Genomic DNA, 18,593 nt, shown 5'->3' with positions numbered 1-18,593 from the left:
CTTTAATTTTCCAATTTTTTTTCTAAATTATTAACAAGAAAGAATATTTGCTAATTTAATTAGAATGAAAATAATGTAATTAAATTATTTTTTAATTTACGAAAGGAATTTAAATCGATTTAGAATTGCTAAGTTAATGAAATGTAAGCCTTATTGTTCTGCTGGGAATAAAATTTTTCATATATATTTATTCTATTCTAATGACTAATGTAAAAAAAATAAATAAATATTTACATTAGTCAGATTCTGTTAAATTTTGGTGGTTAAAGGTCGCGTAGTTTTTAGTAAATTATAGTAACAGATGGCGCCACGAGCAATTTTAAATGTTGCCGGAAAAGTCAAGCAGCTTGTTACTGCATTCGTGTTAAAATTCGTTGTTTTTTTTGGATACCGATTTAATAAATATCAAATTATTTAATCTTAAGTTAAGCAACACAAAATATACGTTATTTATTAGTTATTTAGAAAAATAGCTTTTTTTTTAAATGGTAATTTTAATTGGAACAATTAAAGTTTAACTGCAAGAGGTTTATAACCGGGATGAAAGATTTTCATTGAAAGATTATAAAAGATACAGAGGATTGAAAGATAAGGCTGGTTATAATTAAATTTTCTTTATTTAGCGCTATCTGCTGCAGGATATAACGAAGAGATTACAGTGAACTGGAAAGATTTGTTTTTCAGAACTTGCGAAAATAAAAATTACTTCCTATCTCCATAATCATCATGAGAAAAAAAAAAAGGCTATTAGAGTATTTAATGAAAGATTTTTTGGTGCTGTTCGAGTCTTAAATACTAGAAAACATGCCCAAACCTTACCAGTTTTCGAATATTTTAAATAAAATCTCAATCGAAATATTAAATTTAAACTTTTTGTAAATAATGATTTACTAGAAACGAGCAATTATTAATATGTTGTGTCACTGTCACAATGCCGAGGCTGAGATTTTTAATCATATTTTAAAAATTTATTTAATTTAAAATATATGCTCTTCACCTCAAATTACTAGTGGTTTGCCCCTGTACATCATACTTTTCCTGTTAGCAACAGAGTCATGCCGTCATCTATCTGACTCTCATAGGGGAATATTTTTGAATTAAAATAGCATTCCTTCCGGCCTATACCAAAAGTTCATATACAATTAATTGGGACCCCCTGCCCCTAAGCTTTTCATATCTGTTCTCGGATTTCATCTATCTAACTCCGTTCTAGAGATTGAAGACAGTCGGACGGACTGACGGACAGTGGAAATTTATAAATTTACAATTTAAAAAAAAAAAAAAATTGCAGCCCAAAAACTTAATAAATCCTTTCTTACTGAAATTTATCACGATAAGTTAAGGTATGAGTGGAAAAACTCAGCTCTCTTACAGAGGGCCATTTTTTTTTTCGGTGCACGAAATTGGAGTTAATTTTTTGAAAATAAAATTGCCTTTTTCAATCGAATTTCACAGCAATTATCTCGATACATCCATTAACCCAGTCGACCCTAAACTGAGAAATTGACTATAATAACCTTTATGCAACACAATACACCAATTTGTCCATTAGCTTCTTGGTTGTTATTGTTATTATTATATAAAAGATCAAAATATGTTATATAATATCTGTTTTTCTTTTAATTATAAATATTTATGTGGAAAGTTCGTCAAATGTTATTTTCATTCGGAGATTTAAAATTCCAATTAAACTTTAATAAAATATTTTTTTCCTTTAATGCAATTCTTGATATCTATGCTTTTGTTTGTAATTCTGCTGCAATTTGAAATAATTGTGTATCTAAAAATTCCCTCTGTGTCTCTGTCTGCCCTTCGTTAATCTCGAGAACGATGTTAGATTGATGAAAGTCGAGACCGGATATGGAAAATATTAGAACAGGAGGCCTCGATTAACTATGTACGAACTTTCGCCTGCATGACTCCGATGTTATAAGGAAAAGTATGATGTACAGGGGCAAGTTATTAACTTGAGATCGAGAGCATATATTTTAAGTTAAATATATTAAAAATTGTAGCCAGGCATCGTGACGATATTTCCTCATTTTTTAATATATTTTTTTATTATTCAATTTACTTATATTAAATGATTTCGTTTCATATCTACTAATCAAGGCTACACATTAAGATTGTTTTTAAAAATTATTCCTAGTTTAAGAAATGAATTTTCGTCACAATGTAACAAGGTAAAGAAATATATTTTAAATTAAAAATCAAATAAAATTTAAGTAAATACATAAAATTGAATACACGATTTTACAATGCTTCATAAATAAAAATAAAATTTAAATTTTGTTTTAGACTTCTTATAGCGTATACATTTATTAAATACAAGGCATTGTTTGGTTTAGAATAAGATATTCAGCTTACATTATTCATTTTTTAAGTTTTATTTACCTAACGTTATTGTATATTTACTTGGTTATTTCTAGATATGTTTATGCTTTATTAGAAATGAATTGAATTTATATGCAACGTACAAAGTATAAACAATATTTTTTAATATAGTTTATATATATATATATGCATATGTTAATGCTCTCAGTGGCGCGTTATCCTATAAGCAAAATGGCGATTGCCCCCTTTTGCTTAGGTCCCCAGAACAATCTTTTTGTAAGAAAATGTTTCCCCCAAAAATTCCTTCGAAAAAAAATGTGTGATATCAACACTGTACGTGGGGCCCCTTAATTCATATTTGCCAAGTCACCATGAAGCTAAACGTGCCACTGATGACTCTTTGTGTTTCTATATAATTTATATATATAGAACCATAAATAGGCGTCTGCAGAAAATTTTCCAAGGGGGACGAAGCTTGGAGACAATTACATCAGTAAATTTATATTTAATTGTTTCATTTTGGGGGATTTTTACAAGTAGTTTATAGAATAAAATGTTGGTGCCTAAATCGCTTTTATGATTATAATTTGTGTAAGTTTTTACTCGATCTCGGGGGAGCAGTGCCACGTTTGCCTCCTCTGCAAACACCCGTGGAGCCACGTTATATTAATTAATGTCTTTCACTTTATGTATTAAAACTCAAATCTTCCAATGTTTATATTATAAAAGTGTCCTTGTTTCATAAGAATTCTTAAATAATATTACATTTTAATTAAGGTTTCATTTTGAAATCCGTCGATATTTTATCATTCATTACATCATTTAACAAAATAATCGTAATAAAAAATTAACATACTTGACTTTTAATCAAATCAAGTCAATTAAATTATAATAAAGTGAGTTATAGCGAATGAACAAGATGATTACGATGTTAATTGCTATTTATGCAAATTACGTTACTCCTAAGTGAAGTCTTGAAGTATTAGATGCATTTTAGAGAAGGCCAAAAGCTAATTTTGGATACTTTTAGCAAATTAATTCTAAATTTTCTTTCCACATTAATTATAAATTACTTAATATCGAATTTCCTTTTTTTCAGTCTCAGTTTATATTGTGTTGTAAGAACTATTCCTAGCCAGTGGCACGTTATCTTATGATCAAAACGGAAAATTTCCTAAGGTCCCCCACAAATAGAGACCCCAATCTCTTATAAATTCATCACTGTAGGAAGAATATCCAAATTTAAATTTGGCGCCATATCTGGGGAGCCTAGAATGCTGGTGTGGCACAGAACTTAATCCTCTAGAGGTTTTCTTTAAAAAAGAACAAGGATACTGAGGGATTTCCCCCAAAAAAATTCCTCCGAAGAAAAATGTCTGAAGTCAAAACTGTACGTGGGGCCCCCTAATTCAAATTTGCCTCATAAAATATCCGAAACCTCAAAATGAAAACTACTTGAGGATTCAATTTCATAAAGCAAACACCCATTTTGATGTATTGCAAGTTAAGACAAATTACGACGTATATTAATGTACTTTTATAGAGGAAATCGCTAAAAACATAGAAATTATTAACTGTATATGCCAGACCAATCTATCGATTTGGGCAAATTACCCAAATCGATTAATTTTCCGTAGCATATTTCTTTCTCGCAGAATATAATGCCTACATTTCCTCAAAAATACGTTTTTCTTTTATGATTTCAAGGCACGCACTAACTTATTTAAGGAATTCAAATTTAGATATATTCATTATACGGTTCTTTTTAAAACATAAAATGTATTTTAACCTGCGAATAAAATCCTTTCTGTATAATTTATACAAGTTAAAGCTTAGTGGGGCCCAGGCAAATTTGAATTAGAGGGCCCCCGTGTACAGTGGGGGCCCTCTAATTCCGTACCCTTTCGTAGTGGGAAGGCAAATAACCTTTGGTGTTGTTGCCTCTGTCGGTATTCTGTCGACCCCATTCGTATCCACTGGGTGTCAGTTTGTAGGCAGTCAGCGAACAGGAACCGGGTGTGAAACTGCAGGTGATGACAATTGTCTTTTCTCCGTCCCAGGATGGATTATCGGCCATTATTTTCGCATGTGTTGTCACATCCTGCGGCGAGAGCCGAGGAAGTTCGTTCGGTTGAGTGTGAACCCATCCGAGTGGTTCCATTTCTTGCAGATATTCATGCTGGGGCAATATATTTGGCAAATGCACAGTCTGATGGGTACCCCACTGTGGTGGCATCACTATACACCTTATTTCCTTTACTTGTGGATTATCCGACGGACTGACCCCATAGAGATAACCAGAAATCTGCATCCTCAAATCTGATATGATGATGAACTTTTTCAGGATATTCTTTGGGAGAATGTAAGTGTATCCAGTTTCTTTGATGTCGTCCGAAGAGACGTAGATGTGATTGGTTCGCAGATGAAGATTGGTGGCAGGTACGGCTCTTACTCTCCATTCAGTTTTCGACGAGAACGTCAACGTCTCGTAATTGCTAGTGGTCGAAGTGATTATCTCGTCCCCGTGCTTATTAACGGTACGAGTGGTGGCGGCCGTCAGTTGGGACTGTTCTTTGGTCTGTTTTTCGATTTCTGCAATTTGCTGCCTCTGTGCAGACGGGGCGGAAATTTCCATACCCAAATGATGTCACGGATTTCCGACTGCGTCAGAGATGCCACATTTACGTTGTTCTTTTTTCCGTAATCGGCCAAAATTAGATCTTTCAACTGAACTTCTACTTTTGATCCACTCTTCGTCTGTCAATGTGGGCCAAATGTGATGGGGTTCTGTAATGGTCGTCTTATCAGGCTTCAAGATGACTTTGGTCCTCTCGTTGTTGACATGAAGTGCTCTCAAAATCAATATAAGACGCGAAAATGCGGTATATGACGAAATAGTCTTCATCCAATCATCATACAGATTGAATAAAACCATTTGAGGTTCGGTTGCTTTCAATATGAGATCACCAAATTTTTCCACTTTCAAACAGGCTTGGAAGGGAAGTTGTAATTCACTACCCTTAATTACGATATTTGGAAAATCAAGCAAGTGTACCTCGAGAGGATCCAACATTCCCTTTCTGGTTACGATGATCTGTTTGGGCTGTTCTTCGACAGGCAGAGAACGAATCAGGGCAGCGACTTCTTCTGTGGTCTTCCATTTTGCCAACTGTCCCAGACGTTTTTATCCCGCCCAAACCGAAGTGTGAATAATCTTCAAGAACAGCTGACCCGTACGTGGATTAAAAATAAATATGGCACCATTAATGGGTTTGGTCGTCACCTTCAAAAGTCTTATGAATTGTTACACGATACACATTAGTGTCATCCACAAACCAAATTTCATACATTTTTCTTCTGGAAAATATTTTCTCATAAAAGATTGGTTTAAAGAAAAGGCAATTGCCTGGGGCTCCTACAGGAAGGGGCCCTTTTTACACATAGAAAGACGCCCCACTGAGTTATAGTAAGCACATTTTTATGCTTCTAAATCATAATACTCTGTATTATATCCAGGGCCAGCTGGAGGTTTGGCGGGGCCTGGGAAAAAGTCATTAGTGGGGGCCCAAATATTTGCAAAAAATAATTTTTTTAATCGAATTATCATATAATTTTAATAAACTAATTTACAAACATTAAATACATATTCGACAAGGAATGACAAAAGAACAAAAGTTTATATTATCAAATTTTCTCAGAAATTTGAATGTGAGAAGGCCCTAAAATCGACGTGTGAACCGGCTCTGATAATATCAACAGTTAATATCTTACATATTAATATAACAGATATTATTACATCGTTGGCTAATTGAACTTCTTATTTATAGGGTTTTTAATTTTACCACCGTATTCTTCCGTGTTACCAGTTGTCTTTTTTTCCAAAAAATCTCCCGAACCAATGGTCCGATTTTCCTGAAAATTTCTAGAAACATTTCTCCCTAACACGCAAATATCCATGCTAAATTTCAGAAATTTTCGACAAAAGGCCCAGGAGTTATTAAGCTTCAAAGTGGGTGACCCACACCCAAATTGAGTTATAATAAACATTTCAAATTAAATTACACTCGTAAAATTGAGGGGAAAAAAATCCCTCTGTTATATACAACAGCTGGGAAAATAGATAGGAAGCTGTTGCATATTTGATACACAAAAGGTTGGGAACCCCCAGTTTAATATTCATCCTGTATCTTTATGTAATTCGGGCCACCCCTTATGTTCTTCCCATGTTTAATTTCATCTTTTGTATGATCTGGTCGAGAATTACAATCTCTATTATCATGCATAATAATTTGTATTTGTAAGTGCACGTTTTATGTTTCTTGCCTATATTTACTTACATAATTCATCAAAATGTGTAATGTCTATCTTAAATCATACTTTAATTATAGAATTTTTATATATTATTAATTATATATAATTTTTATATATTATTATTATTTAGTAGAAATATGTAGAGAAATCCTCCCTCTCCCTCTACATATCTCTGTATTTAATTACATCTATATAACCAGAAGTTCGTATATAGTTAATCAGGATCTCCTGCACCTAAGGTTTCCATAAACATTTATAAAATTAATGCCCCAATTATTAAATATAGCCTACAGTTTAAAAGCAAGCTGGAATTTTTCTACATTATTATTATTATTCTGAAGAAGATTGATTTGTATTATTATTTGATACGTCTTCCTGACAGATATATCAGAAAATTTCATAAGGTATGCATCTGATACGTGTCTACAAGACAATATAATTCTTCTTCCGGGGTTGTTTCGTTATCAAATATGGAAAATATGGATTACTGAATAAAATAGTGATGATAATTTTCCATCGGGTATATAATTTGACAGTGATATATTCCACTTTCCTTCTAAAATTACCTTTCGTCTCTTTTATTCTAGTGCATAATTACAGTTTATTGGGCTGAAATTTGAAAAAAAAAACATTGTAGACGTGTAAATTCTCATTGTCCGTCTACTAGTCTGTCCTTCCTTAATCTCGAGAACAGTGTTAGATGAAAGTTGAAACTAGATATGGAAAGCTTAGGGGCAGGAGGCCCAGTGAAATCGCCTAAATCGGAAGTCACGTTATTTCAATTCGAAAATTTTCTCCGGGGTACACTACTAATTTGAGATCGGGAGCATATATTTTAAATTAAATGAATTAAAAATTGTAGCCCAGCATAACTTTCGCCCGTCTTATGTTTAAATATATACAGATTCTATCAGAGTTAAGTCTGGTGATAAATTACCAGTGTAACTGTGCTATGATTTTGTTTCCTGTTTAATTCAATAATAAAATCGCTGAACGATATAATTTGATTAATTTCTCCCAATTTATCTCAGTAACTATTTTTCTTTCTAATTTCGTTTTTTCTAGAATTATTTATGTCGAATGCGAACAAATGGCACAAACAGTATTCAATTTCTTAAATTTCTACTTTGATTATAATATACTTTCATTTAAAGTTGTGTAATTACACTAGTTTTCAATTGAAATAATTTATAACATACGATCCAATTATTACACACTAATTAATAAAATAAGTTATAGAACTACATTATACTAAGCAATTTATTTATTTATCCACTGTAAAACTAAAATTTATAGTCTAAAATACAGGGAAATCCAAATGTCATTTAACATTGTTTTAAGGACAGGTACTGTACATTTACAAAGCTGGTGGAAACAAGATTAAAACTAAAATATTTAAGTACTTTTGGGCCATGGTTTACATTATCTTCCTGTTTTCCTATAACTTTATACGTAGATAAATAAATTCTATTAAATTATTCTTTAATGTCGTTTGTATTTATTTTTGTTTATTTTATTCACATTTGTTAAATAATGCTATATAGTAAGAGATTACTATCCCCAAGGAAACAATTGACATGCCTCATAAAAATAAATTTCAAATTTATTGCGGATTTTCCAGTGTTGTTTAAGATATTCAGAAATGATTTCTGAAAATGTATTTTTATATTTTATATAAACTTATACACTATATAAAATAAAATTGGTAGTTAAAAACTATTTACTATTTGAATTTTAATTCTTATATATATGTTACAGTCAAAACTTGTTTTTAGAACGCGTTTTAACTAGTTGAAACTAGTTTATACTGGATATCTTTGTTAAAACTAGTTTTAACTCAAATTCATTTTTGACTAGCAGTAAATTCTAGTTTTAACTAGACAAAACAGGTTTTAACAAAGGCATCCAGTATAAATTAGTTTCAACTAGTTAAAACGCATCCTAACTAAAAACTGGTTTTGACTGCAACATATAGAGTGATTCGGGGTAAGGTGGTAAGCGGGGAAGATGCCTACTTTTTGATATTTTCAAACGGTGACGTCAGATATTGTCATGTGTTTGCATGACGAATCGTTGAGCCAATATCGAGTGCGGAAAGCTGTAGTTGGCTACCGTTATCTCATTTTCTACATCTAGAAGAATAAAAGCAAGATAAGAACGAAGTTTTTGTTGCGAAATGTTTCTAGAATCATTTTAAAACTAAAAGTTAAAATAGAATTTATTAAAAATTGCGAAAAACAATTAATGTGTGATGTAGTTAAAGTTCTAAAGTTTCTATTGTGAGCTACCGCCGATCCCGATCGGACACGCTAGAACACGTGACTCCACTAGGCATCTTACCCTGACAAATGGGAAAGATGCCACATTTTTCTTGGGGTAACATGCCTATTTTTTGTTAATTGAATTCCAATATGCCTATTTTTAATAAATGTTTGTTTCCTCGTTTTATTGCAGGATATGCATAGAAATTATATAAGGACCTCTCAAAAAGGTTTTTGGACTGAAAAAATCTTTCAGCTAGCTTAGAACGAGCGGAAACTTAACAATACTTATACTGCGCTGTTATACTTACTATGAAGTACTTTGTACTACATATGTAATAAATTAAATTTGGTTAAGATATTCGAAAATTAATTTTATGCAATTATATTTGTTATCTTACCCTAATGGCATTTGGCATCTCACCCGGATACTTAGGGTGAGATGCCTAAAATGTCAGACAGTAAAAAAAGTTGTCATTGCAAACACTATATACAATTATTTTTCATATACTCCAAAGCTTTATTTGAAAAACATGCTCAAGAATATGATATTTTCGTTAGAGGCCTCCAAAACCCAAATTATCGCTTCCTTCATAAGCAAAATGTTAGGCATCTTCCCCCGAATCACTACACATAACTTTATTTATTTCCCCCAAACATATTTATGTAGCTAAAATTAGTTTTATCTAAAATCAAAACATGTACAGCAGTAAATTAACTAGACAAAACCCGTTTTGTCTAGTTAAAACTAGAATTTACTGCTAGTCAAAAATGAATTTGAGTTTAACTAGACAAAACGAGTTTTAACAAAGACATCCAGTATAAACTAGTTAAAACTAGTTTTAACTCAAATTCATTTTTGACTAGCAGTAAATTCTAGTTTTAACTGGACAAAACGGGTTCTAACAAAGACATCCAATATAAACTAGTTTCAACTAGTTAAAATGCATTCTAACTAAAAACGGGTTTTGACTGTAACATATATATATATATATATATATATATCTACCGTATACTAGTGGTGCATTATCCTAAGGGAAAAAGGGACAATTGCCTGGGGCCCTGAACCAATCTTTTATAAGATAATATTCCCCCCAAAAAATGTGAGGTTAACACTTTACATGGGGCTCCCTAATTAAAATTTTCTTGAGCCCCATGAAACTATAATGCCCTACTGCTGTATACCAAATGTTTTGTACCCCTGTATGTATTTATATATACTTGTTTGAATTTTCAATGATACATGTAATTTATAAATTATTTTACTTTAAAAGGAAAAACATTTAGCATTCCAGCACTAACGGAAGACATATTTTTGTATGGTTATTTATAAATTGATTTTAAACGTATTTGTTTACTTTTTGATGTTTTTTTTGTATTATTATTAACTACACTATCTTATTTGGTGGGATATTTATTTCAGAAAATGTTAAAGATAAGATAAAACAGGAAATTATGAATTAAATAATCAACTGATAATTACGAAATATTTTTAATCAAAAATTATACATATAAACTTAACAAAAAGAGAATATAATTTATTTTTAACACTTACAGAATTTTATAAATATTTACATTATTATACTCCAATGATATTTTATATCTTTTATTCCATCATGTGAACTAATTTAATGATTTTTTTGTTGATTGTTTTGCTAGGAATTGAAGTAATTTAGCAGTTATTTCGTTATCAATTTTTTCGTCTTCGTCTGGAAAATAAAACGAACAATTGTTTTTCTTTTTTTTTTTTTTTCGATTAGAAAAGTTACAAAATTAATAAATTTATTTAAATTATTATAACAAATAAATTAAATTTTCCAATTAGTTACACAATAATTATATTATATTTAATAATATATCAATTTATTTTAATATATTTAGTGATTATTATATTAAATAAAGTGATATAGTGGAGTGATAAATGACAGCAAACTGGTATGAATGCTAAAAATCTCATACCAAACAGCGTTAAAAACTGAATTTTGAGTTAAACAATGGAATTTTTATCATATTGTTTTTAATATATTAAATTATTTAAAACATTTAATTAAACAAATAAACTTCAAACTGCTTTGACAAAGCAATTTCAAATATAAATCAATATTTCCAAGCACTACACACTCGTCTTTGGGCAAGTGAATTCAAATATAAAATGGGATTTGGCTTTTCATTCTTCGTGAATTATTTAATTATGATGAGCAGAGCCTAAAGAACCTAAATTAGATTAAATACTTCTTTGCATTTGATATAATTTGGCAAGTAATGTATTTAATAAAGCATGGAAAGCATGAAAATAGCTAAACTTTTTAAAATTATTTATTCCAACGATGATTGAAAGGAAGAAAATTTTATTAATAGACATGAGTATCGAAAAGATGAATCGCATAACTGAATTTCAGTACATTAAATCATTTAATTAGCAAATCACATCTAAGAGAATATGTATTTAAAAGTTATTAAGATATACTCTTTATTTAATCATAACATTTAGAATATAAGGAAGTGTGCTTCTAAAGTTACATGAATTATTGATATTAAGTTATGAGGTCTTCCAATCTGACTGATCAGACATCAAATGTCAGACGATAAGATATAGGATTCAGATTGAATGATGAATTGTTTTGCCAATTTTTTAAATGTCAATGACCAATATTTTTCAGGAATTGAATTACGACTTAAAATATAATTACAAAGTTGTAATCAGAAAACAATATTTTATAAAATAGGAAAAATTCATACCAAGCTCTACACCAATTTCGCTTGAACTGCTCTCGTTTTCTTCCATTAAACGTCGTCTTTGTTCTAGAATACTCCGTAGTTCTTCCGATCGAGTTGTTTTTACCTGAAAGGTAAAATTGTTTATTGATATTCTTGTTATAAGTTACATATAAATTTGTTTCTATACAATTATATTTATGTACAGCAAAAAGCAAAAGAATGCTAATCTCCATATAAAAAAATTTTCTAGAAAAAACATAAATTATTAGTTTTTTTAACCATTCGTACCATTTAGTAATACTATTATTTAAAATTTTATCTTACTTGCAAATAATGGAAATAATGTATGAGGACTGTAGTGAAACTAATGCAAAAGTGGGCATAACTTTTTTTATTTGCTGACATAGATAATTCAAATTGCACTTGTTGGTAGAGTAACTCTTCCTGTATATAAAGATACTACACAACATAGCCTCCATTACAAGTAATGAATTTGTACCAACATTGAACCCAACTCTGGAACCTCTTTGAAAAAGTTTAGATATGCTCTTCTTCATAATCAGTGACCTCCCATCCACTGTCCACTGTACATCCCCCTGATTTGGCACCTTCTAACTTCCACTTGTTCAGTCCAAAAAAGGACAGTTTTTTGGGAACAATGATTTGATGATGAGGTAAAAATGGCTGTGAAGAAATGGGTACAACAGTGCACACCTGAATTTTTCAAAGAGGATTCCAGAGTTGGGTTCAACAATGATATAGAGCAGCAATTCCTAACCAGGGTACGCATACCCATGGAGGTACATGATAGATTGTTTAGGGGTACAGAAAAAAGTTAGTTATTATGGCAGAAAAAATAATATATTATGTATCACAAATTAATAGTATTAAAAAATTATTAGGTAAAAAATGTTCCTTGCAACAATCACAAACTTTATTATACATTTCAAAATGCAAAAATAGAAACAAAAACTTATGCTGCCAATTGTACAATACAACAGATCAATAAATGTTGCGCAGTCGGTCAATGGTAGTGGGGATACCATTATGTGTGATTAGTGATTATGCTACGAACTTTTGATGGTGGGGTGTGTTACCATTATTATTATTATTATCTCTCAACAATATCCCCATGTGTTGTTTGAAAAAAGTATTTTTTTGTTTATAAAAAGTATTTTTTATTGTTAGCAAGGAAAAGGACATAACTAGTATCTCCAGATTTTCTCTACAAGTGGTAATTTTTTCATTATTTATTCAGTATTTTTATTAATTTTTTATTGACAAGATTATGTCTTGTTTATAAAATCATACTGCCTGCTGTGTTACCAGCTTAGAGGTATGAAGGAGTACATGTCGGAAGTTACAATTTGGCACAGAGTATTAGGTGCCCAAATCATGCATGCATAAAAAAAACCAGACTTGTAGGTACTCAGGGGACCGAGAACTGAGTCAAAATAAAATTCAAAATGGCGACTCTCTCTACAAACAGGCAGTATGAGATTTGCGCATGCATTGCTCGTTGGGAAGTTGCAAAATGCCATGGAGGTAAGCTAATGAAAAAAGATTGGGAACTGCTGGTATAGAGGAAGAATTACTTGACTAATATATGCAATTTGAATGACGTATATCAATATATAAAAATGTTATGTCCATTTTTGCATTAGTTTCAGTAGAGTCTTCCTCATATATTATCATATGAAACTTAAAGTTTTAATAAAATTTATTCATACCCCAGATATATTTCTTTGTATCATTATGTGACTGTAGAGTCTACAACCTTCTTCTCCCAAATATTTTTCTAATTGTTCCTTTTTCAAAGAAAACAGCATTTCTCCATTCAATGAATCTAAAATAGCTTGAGATCTATAAAAGATTTTAAAATTACTACTATGCTTTCATGTTTTTTTTTGAAAAAAATGAAGCAAGGTTTCTTACTTTTCACTAAATCCTTTTACTTCTAACCAATGTTTAATTTCAGATGAAGTGGAATGCAATTTCAAATATGAACACGAAGATCGATTATGTTTTGGACAAATCCACTTTTTATTTGTCTTCGATCCTAGAGAAAACCGCTTGTTCGTTTCTATTTCTTTTTGTAACTGTTTTTGTGCTTCTTTAACATCCATAGATTTGACAGTCATAGTCTCTTTAGTATAATTAGCATCACCATTATCTTTTACTGGTTTATTAATTACAGGAGTTTCCCAAGATTCGAAAGCATCTTCCCAGTTTCTCTCCAAAGTCTTTAACAATTTTTCAAGTTTAATTTTACCTTTAAATATAAATTATAATTGATTTTCATTGTATTATCAACACTTAAATTTTACATCAGTGCTATATCAAAATGGAGTAAATAAAAATGAGAATAAAATACAAAGCATAACAAAGAAAAATAATTACAAATCAAACGCACTCTGAACCTGTTCTCTATATAACTCTTTTTTAATATCCATTTGATTAACGTTAGATTCTTTCGCATTATAATCCTGTCTAGTAGTAGTATGCACTGAAACATAGTTAAATTATAAATTAATATATATTATCTAATATTAAATAATCTTAAAAAAAAACTGTATTATTGCTAAATAACCAAATTTATTTAATATGTAGAAAATATTTTTACTTTTAAATTTAGTATTTACAGAATATCAAATATTATAATAAAGTAAAATAAAGCAATAAAACATTATAACTACCCACTTTTAAAGACATCCTCAGGTAAAATAGGTATGATCGTCATTATCATCTGTTTGAACCCCCATAGATTCTTTAGAAGATAATTGGTTTCTATCTATTAAAATTATTTTTAATAAAGGTAATTAATGAAATTTTAGTAAAATTAGTTTATAGATTATTAGGTTAATATCAATTATTATAATCTAATTTTAAAAATTAACCCACTTTCTAAAGAATTAGATAATGTTATAGGTCGAATATCATCATCATCTGTTTGCACAGCCAATGACATTTTTTGAGGTATCTGATCAGTAATAGAATCTATGAAATATATTGACATTAGTAATTTAATATAGTTAATAATTATTTAATAAAATTATTATATTAGTAATAAAGGAAAATGTTATGCCTATTTCAGTACACAGTTAAAAAAAAGATAAACATAATTAAACAGATTTTTAATTCCACGAAGTGCATATTAAATGACACAAGCATAAAACAAATAAAAGACAAAACATTAATAAATTCAAACTACGACAATAAAATTGTAAAAAATATTTTATTTTTCATAAATCTTATTACAAGCTTTTGCATATATTTAACACAATTACGATGCATCGATTCTTAATTCATATACGAACATTACCCAAACTTTCCACCATTACCCTGGCTAACATCATTATATTACATGTAAAGACACTTTACACATAAAACTTTTCGTCACATTGCTTGGGTACGATAACCTGAATGATTTAAATTAAACGATAACATTTTGAATTGATGGCCAGTCCCAAAAATTGTTTCCCGTGTCGGAAAACAACTCGAGATGGCACTGCGTTGTGACACGAATGCTTCTACAACATTCTCGTATATATATATATATATTATACTTTACAAATATACATAATTTTTAACTTTTTTCACTTATATTGTCAATTTTTATCATCGGAGATTTATGTTTTTTAAAATTTAATATAAAAAAATATTATAACAGCATTGCATAGTTTGTGTTATATAAATGTATAAAAAATATATTTTTAAGATCTGTTAGAGAATGTTAGCATACAAAATTATACAAGACAAAAAAAAAATGCTATTTTTAATAACTGAAGTTAATATATATATTTTTCTTTCTCGTTATAGAAGAATATTACATTATACTAATCTAAAAGATTGTAGTCTATATATAACATAGCTTATATTAATATTTTAATTGTGTATAACATTTTATTGATTTGAGAATTTTTTTTTCATTAAAATAATTAAAATTTTATTTTAATAGAGCTGCACTTAAATTCTAACATTAATATATTAAAAATATTTGAAGATTTTTAACAACTGTAATATATATATATACATAAAAATTAAGTACATAGTAATATTTTTATTAATATGAATAAATCTATTTATTAAATAATAAACTGTAAAGTAAATTACAAAATAATTCATTTCGTTTGTAGAATTACGTTTAAATGATAGAAAGCATTTAACAATATAATATTTTGTATAAAAGTCTTTTCTTTACAAACTATTTAATTACGTTCTCTTATATAACATCACACAGAATTATGATTCTTTTAAGGGAATAAACCAGGGATCTCAAAATTCACAACTTATTGCTGCCACAAAATGATATGTTTTCTATGTTGTAGATTATATAATGTACAGTTTACTACTGCTGAATACTATAAACCTCTGCCATTCCTATAAGAATCATGTAACATAGATGCAAGAACTATTGATGACTTAATTAATTCAAGGATCAATAACATATATCAAACAAAGAAATAATATGTTCTCAGACAAGGCAATGCTCCTTTATATAACTCATAGTATATGTAATTCATACAGAATAACAAAGGATAGATTTAAAATCAATAACACGCAATTTGTGATTTCAAATCAAACCGCAAGAAAGTATTATTTTTCTGAAATAATGCGTTTTTGAAACCCCTGGATTAAACACTAAATAATGATTTATTATGATGTTCATAAAGTATATTTAAGATATTTAAAAAAATCATAAATTTGCAGTTGCCAATAGAAATATATAGATATATATTATAAAAATATATTAACATTTTTTGTTTTAAAATATTTTTTTATAATTAAAGATTTCTTAAAATTAATTAGTAAATATTAATCATCTTCAATATATACATTTATATTTTAAAATATAAAAAGTCAAAACATTATGAGCAGTTAACTTCTTCCTGAGTGATCACGTTAGCAATACACATTAAATTTACATTGAGGTAAATTTTTTTTATTGTATAAAGATTTTAAAAGATTGTTCATGTGGGAAATGGATAAGTATCTAAGCATTATATTTAAGGAATATCTTGGGGATTTAATCGTTAAATGAAATCTTCTCGTTATTTGGAATGTTTTTTCTCTTAAATAATCAACTTTCTCAAAGCATAAACACTGCGTATCCATTTAGTGCATTGATTTGTAGTTTGGTTGATAATACATTAACAAAATTTGAATTTTCGTATATTTTTTGAAATAATTATATATTAAAACCTTTAATTATATTTTAGTATATTATAAAAATAGAAACATTTATTTATTTACATATATTAACAATATTAGAATTAATAAATTTATTAGTTATATATTTTGTTGAAATCCTTTATGCATTAATTTTTTGATTATAATCGCAAACTTTTATAAAATATGACTTAAAATTAAGATAGTACATTGTATTTGAGAAGACTGTAATTAAACTATCAACAAATTATCTGAAAAACTGGAAAGCAATTATAATGGTTCTTCTATTCTAAATGCTATCATAATTAATATTCATATTAGATTATTCATTAAATTTTGATAATGAGTCATAGCTGATTTTTTATATAATTAAAAATAATTTTTGTTAGTAATAAACAATTAACACGTAAATAACTCTAAATTATTATGGATATTTTGTTTTATATATATATAAACATTTTAATTAATCATTTGCAGATATTAGTTTTGTAGTAATACTGTCTTTTAATCGGTTATCATTAATTATATCCTGATGACATTATTAATGTTTTTTGTGATAGAAGTATATAATTCCTATTACTTAAAATTTATAGTTTCACATGTACATAGATTTTTAAAACAGACAAAGACAAACTTCTTTGGACAAAAAATAAGCAATGTCAGAATATAACCGTAACAAATAAACTATCTTGTGTATACACAATATAAACTCTTCTACACAAAAACAAACGAAGACAAACAAGTATACAAAAGCAAGAGGCCACACTTTCAGTTTTACTGTTTAGAAGTATCTAAATTCACCTTTCTTGCCCTGGCGTTCTCGACGAACCCAGTCGGCAGATGCTGGTGTAGGAATGGATGCTGGACGTCTGGAAGGAGATTCTTGACTACTTGTTGTCATCTCTTCGAAATTTCCTTTTGGAAGAGGAGGAGATTCACTCTAGAAGATTTTAAAATTTTACGTAAGTAATGAATGACTCTTAGATATTTAATTTTGTAAAAGTAATTAAAATGATTAAATAATGAACAAACAATAGAAACTCACCAAATTTTCTCTTGGGCTACCCTTTGTAGCATATATTGGATTATTGAAAACTTCACTTTCGGCACTATTAGCATTGTATGGGGTAATAATTGTATGTGGAACGTGAGCAACTTGCCCACGCATGTTTCTTGCTTTCCACCATTTTCGGCTATCATCCAATACCTAATAATTAAATATACATTTAAAATTTACTAATTTTATATTTTTGTTCTTTTTACGCTAAGATTTTACAGATATTACCTCTAAATATTCACCACGAATTACTGTAAGCTCTTTGTCGTTGTTAGCTGTTCGAGGATATACAACTTGAACAATCTTTGCATTTTGAGATTTAAGTTCTTCTAGCCATTGCTGTTGTTGCCATTCAAACTGTTTGTGAGGATCAGAACCTGATGTGTGTTCTATTGAATCTGCACTGAAATCAGATCGCACATCTCTGTCTCGTATGTCACGTTCTGCCGATGGAAAACGTGCATCCCTAAAATGTTTTCAAAGAATTAGACAGTTGATTCTATAGATAAAAGTGTAAAATTTTCTTCAAAGAAAGCACACCTATCGGGAGGAAAATCACGTCTATTTGTTTCCTCATGCTCTTCAAATTGTCTACTTTCATATATTGAATGAGAATGACGATCACCAATTCCACTTGGACTTCCATGATTATATTGTTTCTCAAGTTTCTCATGACTGTAATAAAATCCTCCATCGTATCTTCCACTTTTATCTTCTCTTGGATACATATGATGATAATCTCG

The 18,593-nt window shown here is 29.3% G+C and overlaps 2 protein-coding genes and 1 pseudogene across 3 annotated transcripts in view; all 3 read right to left on the bottom strand.

The window, feature by feature from the left end:
* Positions 1 to 4,222: 4,222 nt before the first annotated feature.
* On the bottom strand, positions 4,223 to 5,684 carry LOC136981960 (pre-mRNA-processing-splicing factor 8 pseudogene; annotated as a pseudogene).
* A 4,745-nt stretch (positions 5,685 to 10,429) lies between these two features.
* LOC136981914 (epidermal growth factor receptor kinase substrate 8-like) lies at positions 10,430 to 14,351 on the bottom strand. The gene is made up of 6 exons (XM_067278303.1): positions 14,325 to 14,351; positions 14,038 to 14,130; positions 13,560 to 13,896; positions 13,355 to 13,487; positions 11,646 to 11,748; positions 10,430 to 10,615 (listed from the first exon to the last, which is right to left on the bottom strand). Coding segments are annotated over exons 1-6 (753 nt in total). The 5' UTR covers positions 14,326 to 14,351; the 3' UTR covers positions 10,430 to 10,529.
* A 2,887-nt stretch (positions 14,352 to 17,238) lies between these two features.
* Positions 17,239 to 18,593, bottom strand: part of LOC136981895 (epidermal growth factor receptor kinase substrate 8-like) — a 29,720-nt gene continuing 28,365 nt past the window's right edge. The window contains exons 14-17 of one of the 2 annotated variants that reach the window (XM_067278275.1): positions 18,391 to 18,593; positions 18,079 to 18,316; positions 17,839 to 18,000; positions 17,239 to 17,733 (exon numbers count right to left, since the gene is read on the bottom strand). In XM_067278275.1, the coding sequence (XP_067134376.1) occupies positions 17,575 to 17,733; positions 17,839 to 18,000; positions 18,079 to 18,316; positions 18,391 to 18,593 (762 nt within the window). In that variant the 3' untranslated portion in view covers positions 17,239 to 17,574. Of the gene's footprint in view, positions 17,734 to 17,838; positions 18,001 to 18,078; positions 18,317 to 18,390 lie in introns of those variants that run through there. The other variant, XM_067278276.1, reaches the window with a different exon arrangement.

Source organism: Centruroides vittatus, unplaced genomic scaffold (assembly GCF_030686945.1).
Source record: "Centruroides vittatus isolate TY-2023 unplaced genomic scaffold, ASM3068694v2 contig_799, whole genome shotgun sequence".
NCBI lineage: Eukaryota > Metazoa > Arthropoda > Arachnida > Scorpiones > Buthidae > Centruroides > Centruroides vittatus.
This window is presented reverse-complemented; position numbering and strand designations above follow the sequence as displayed.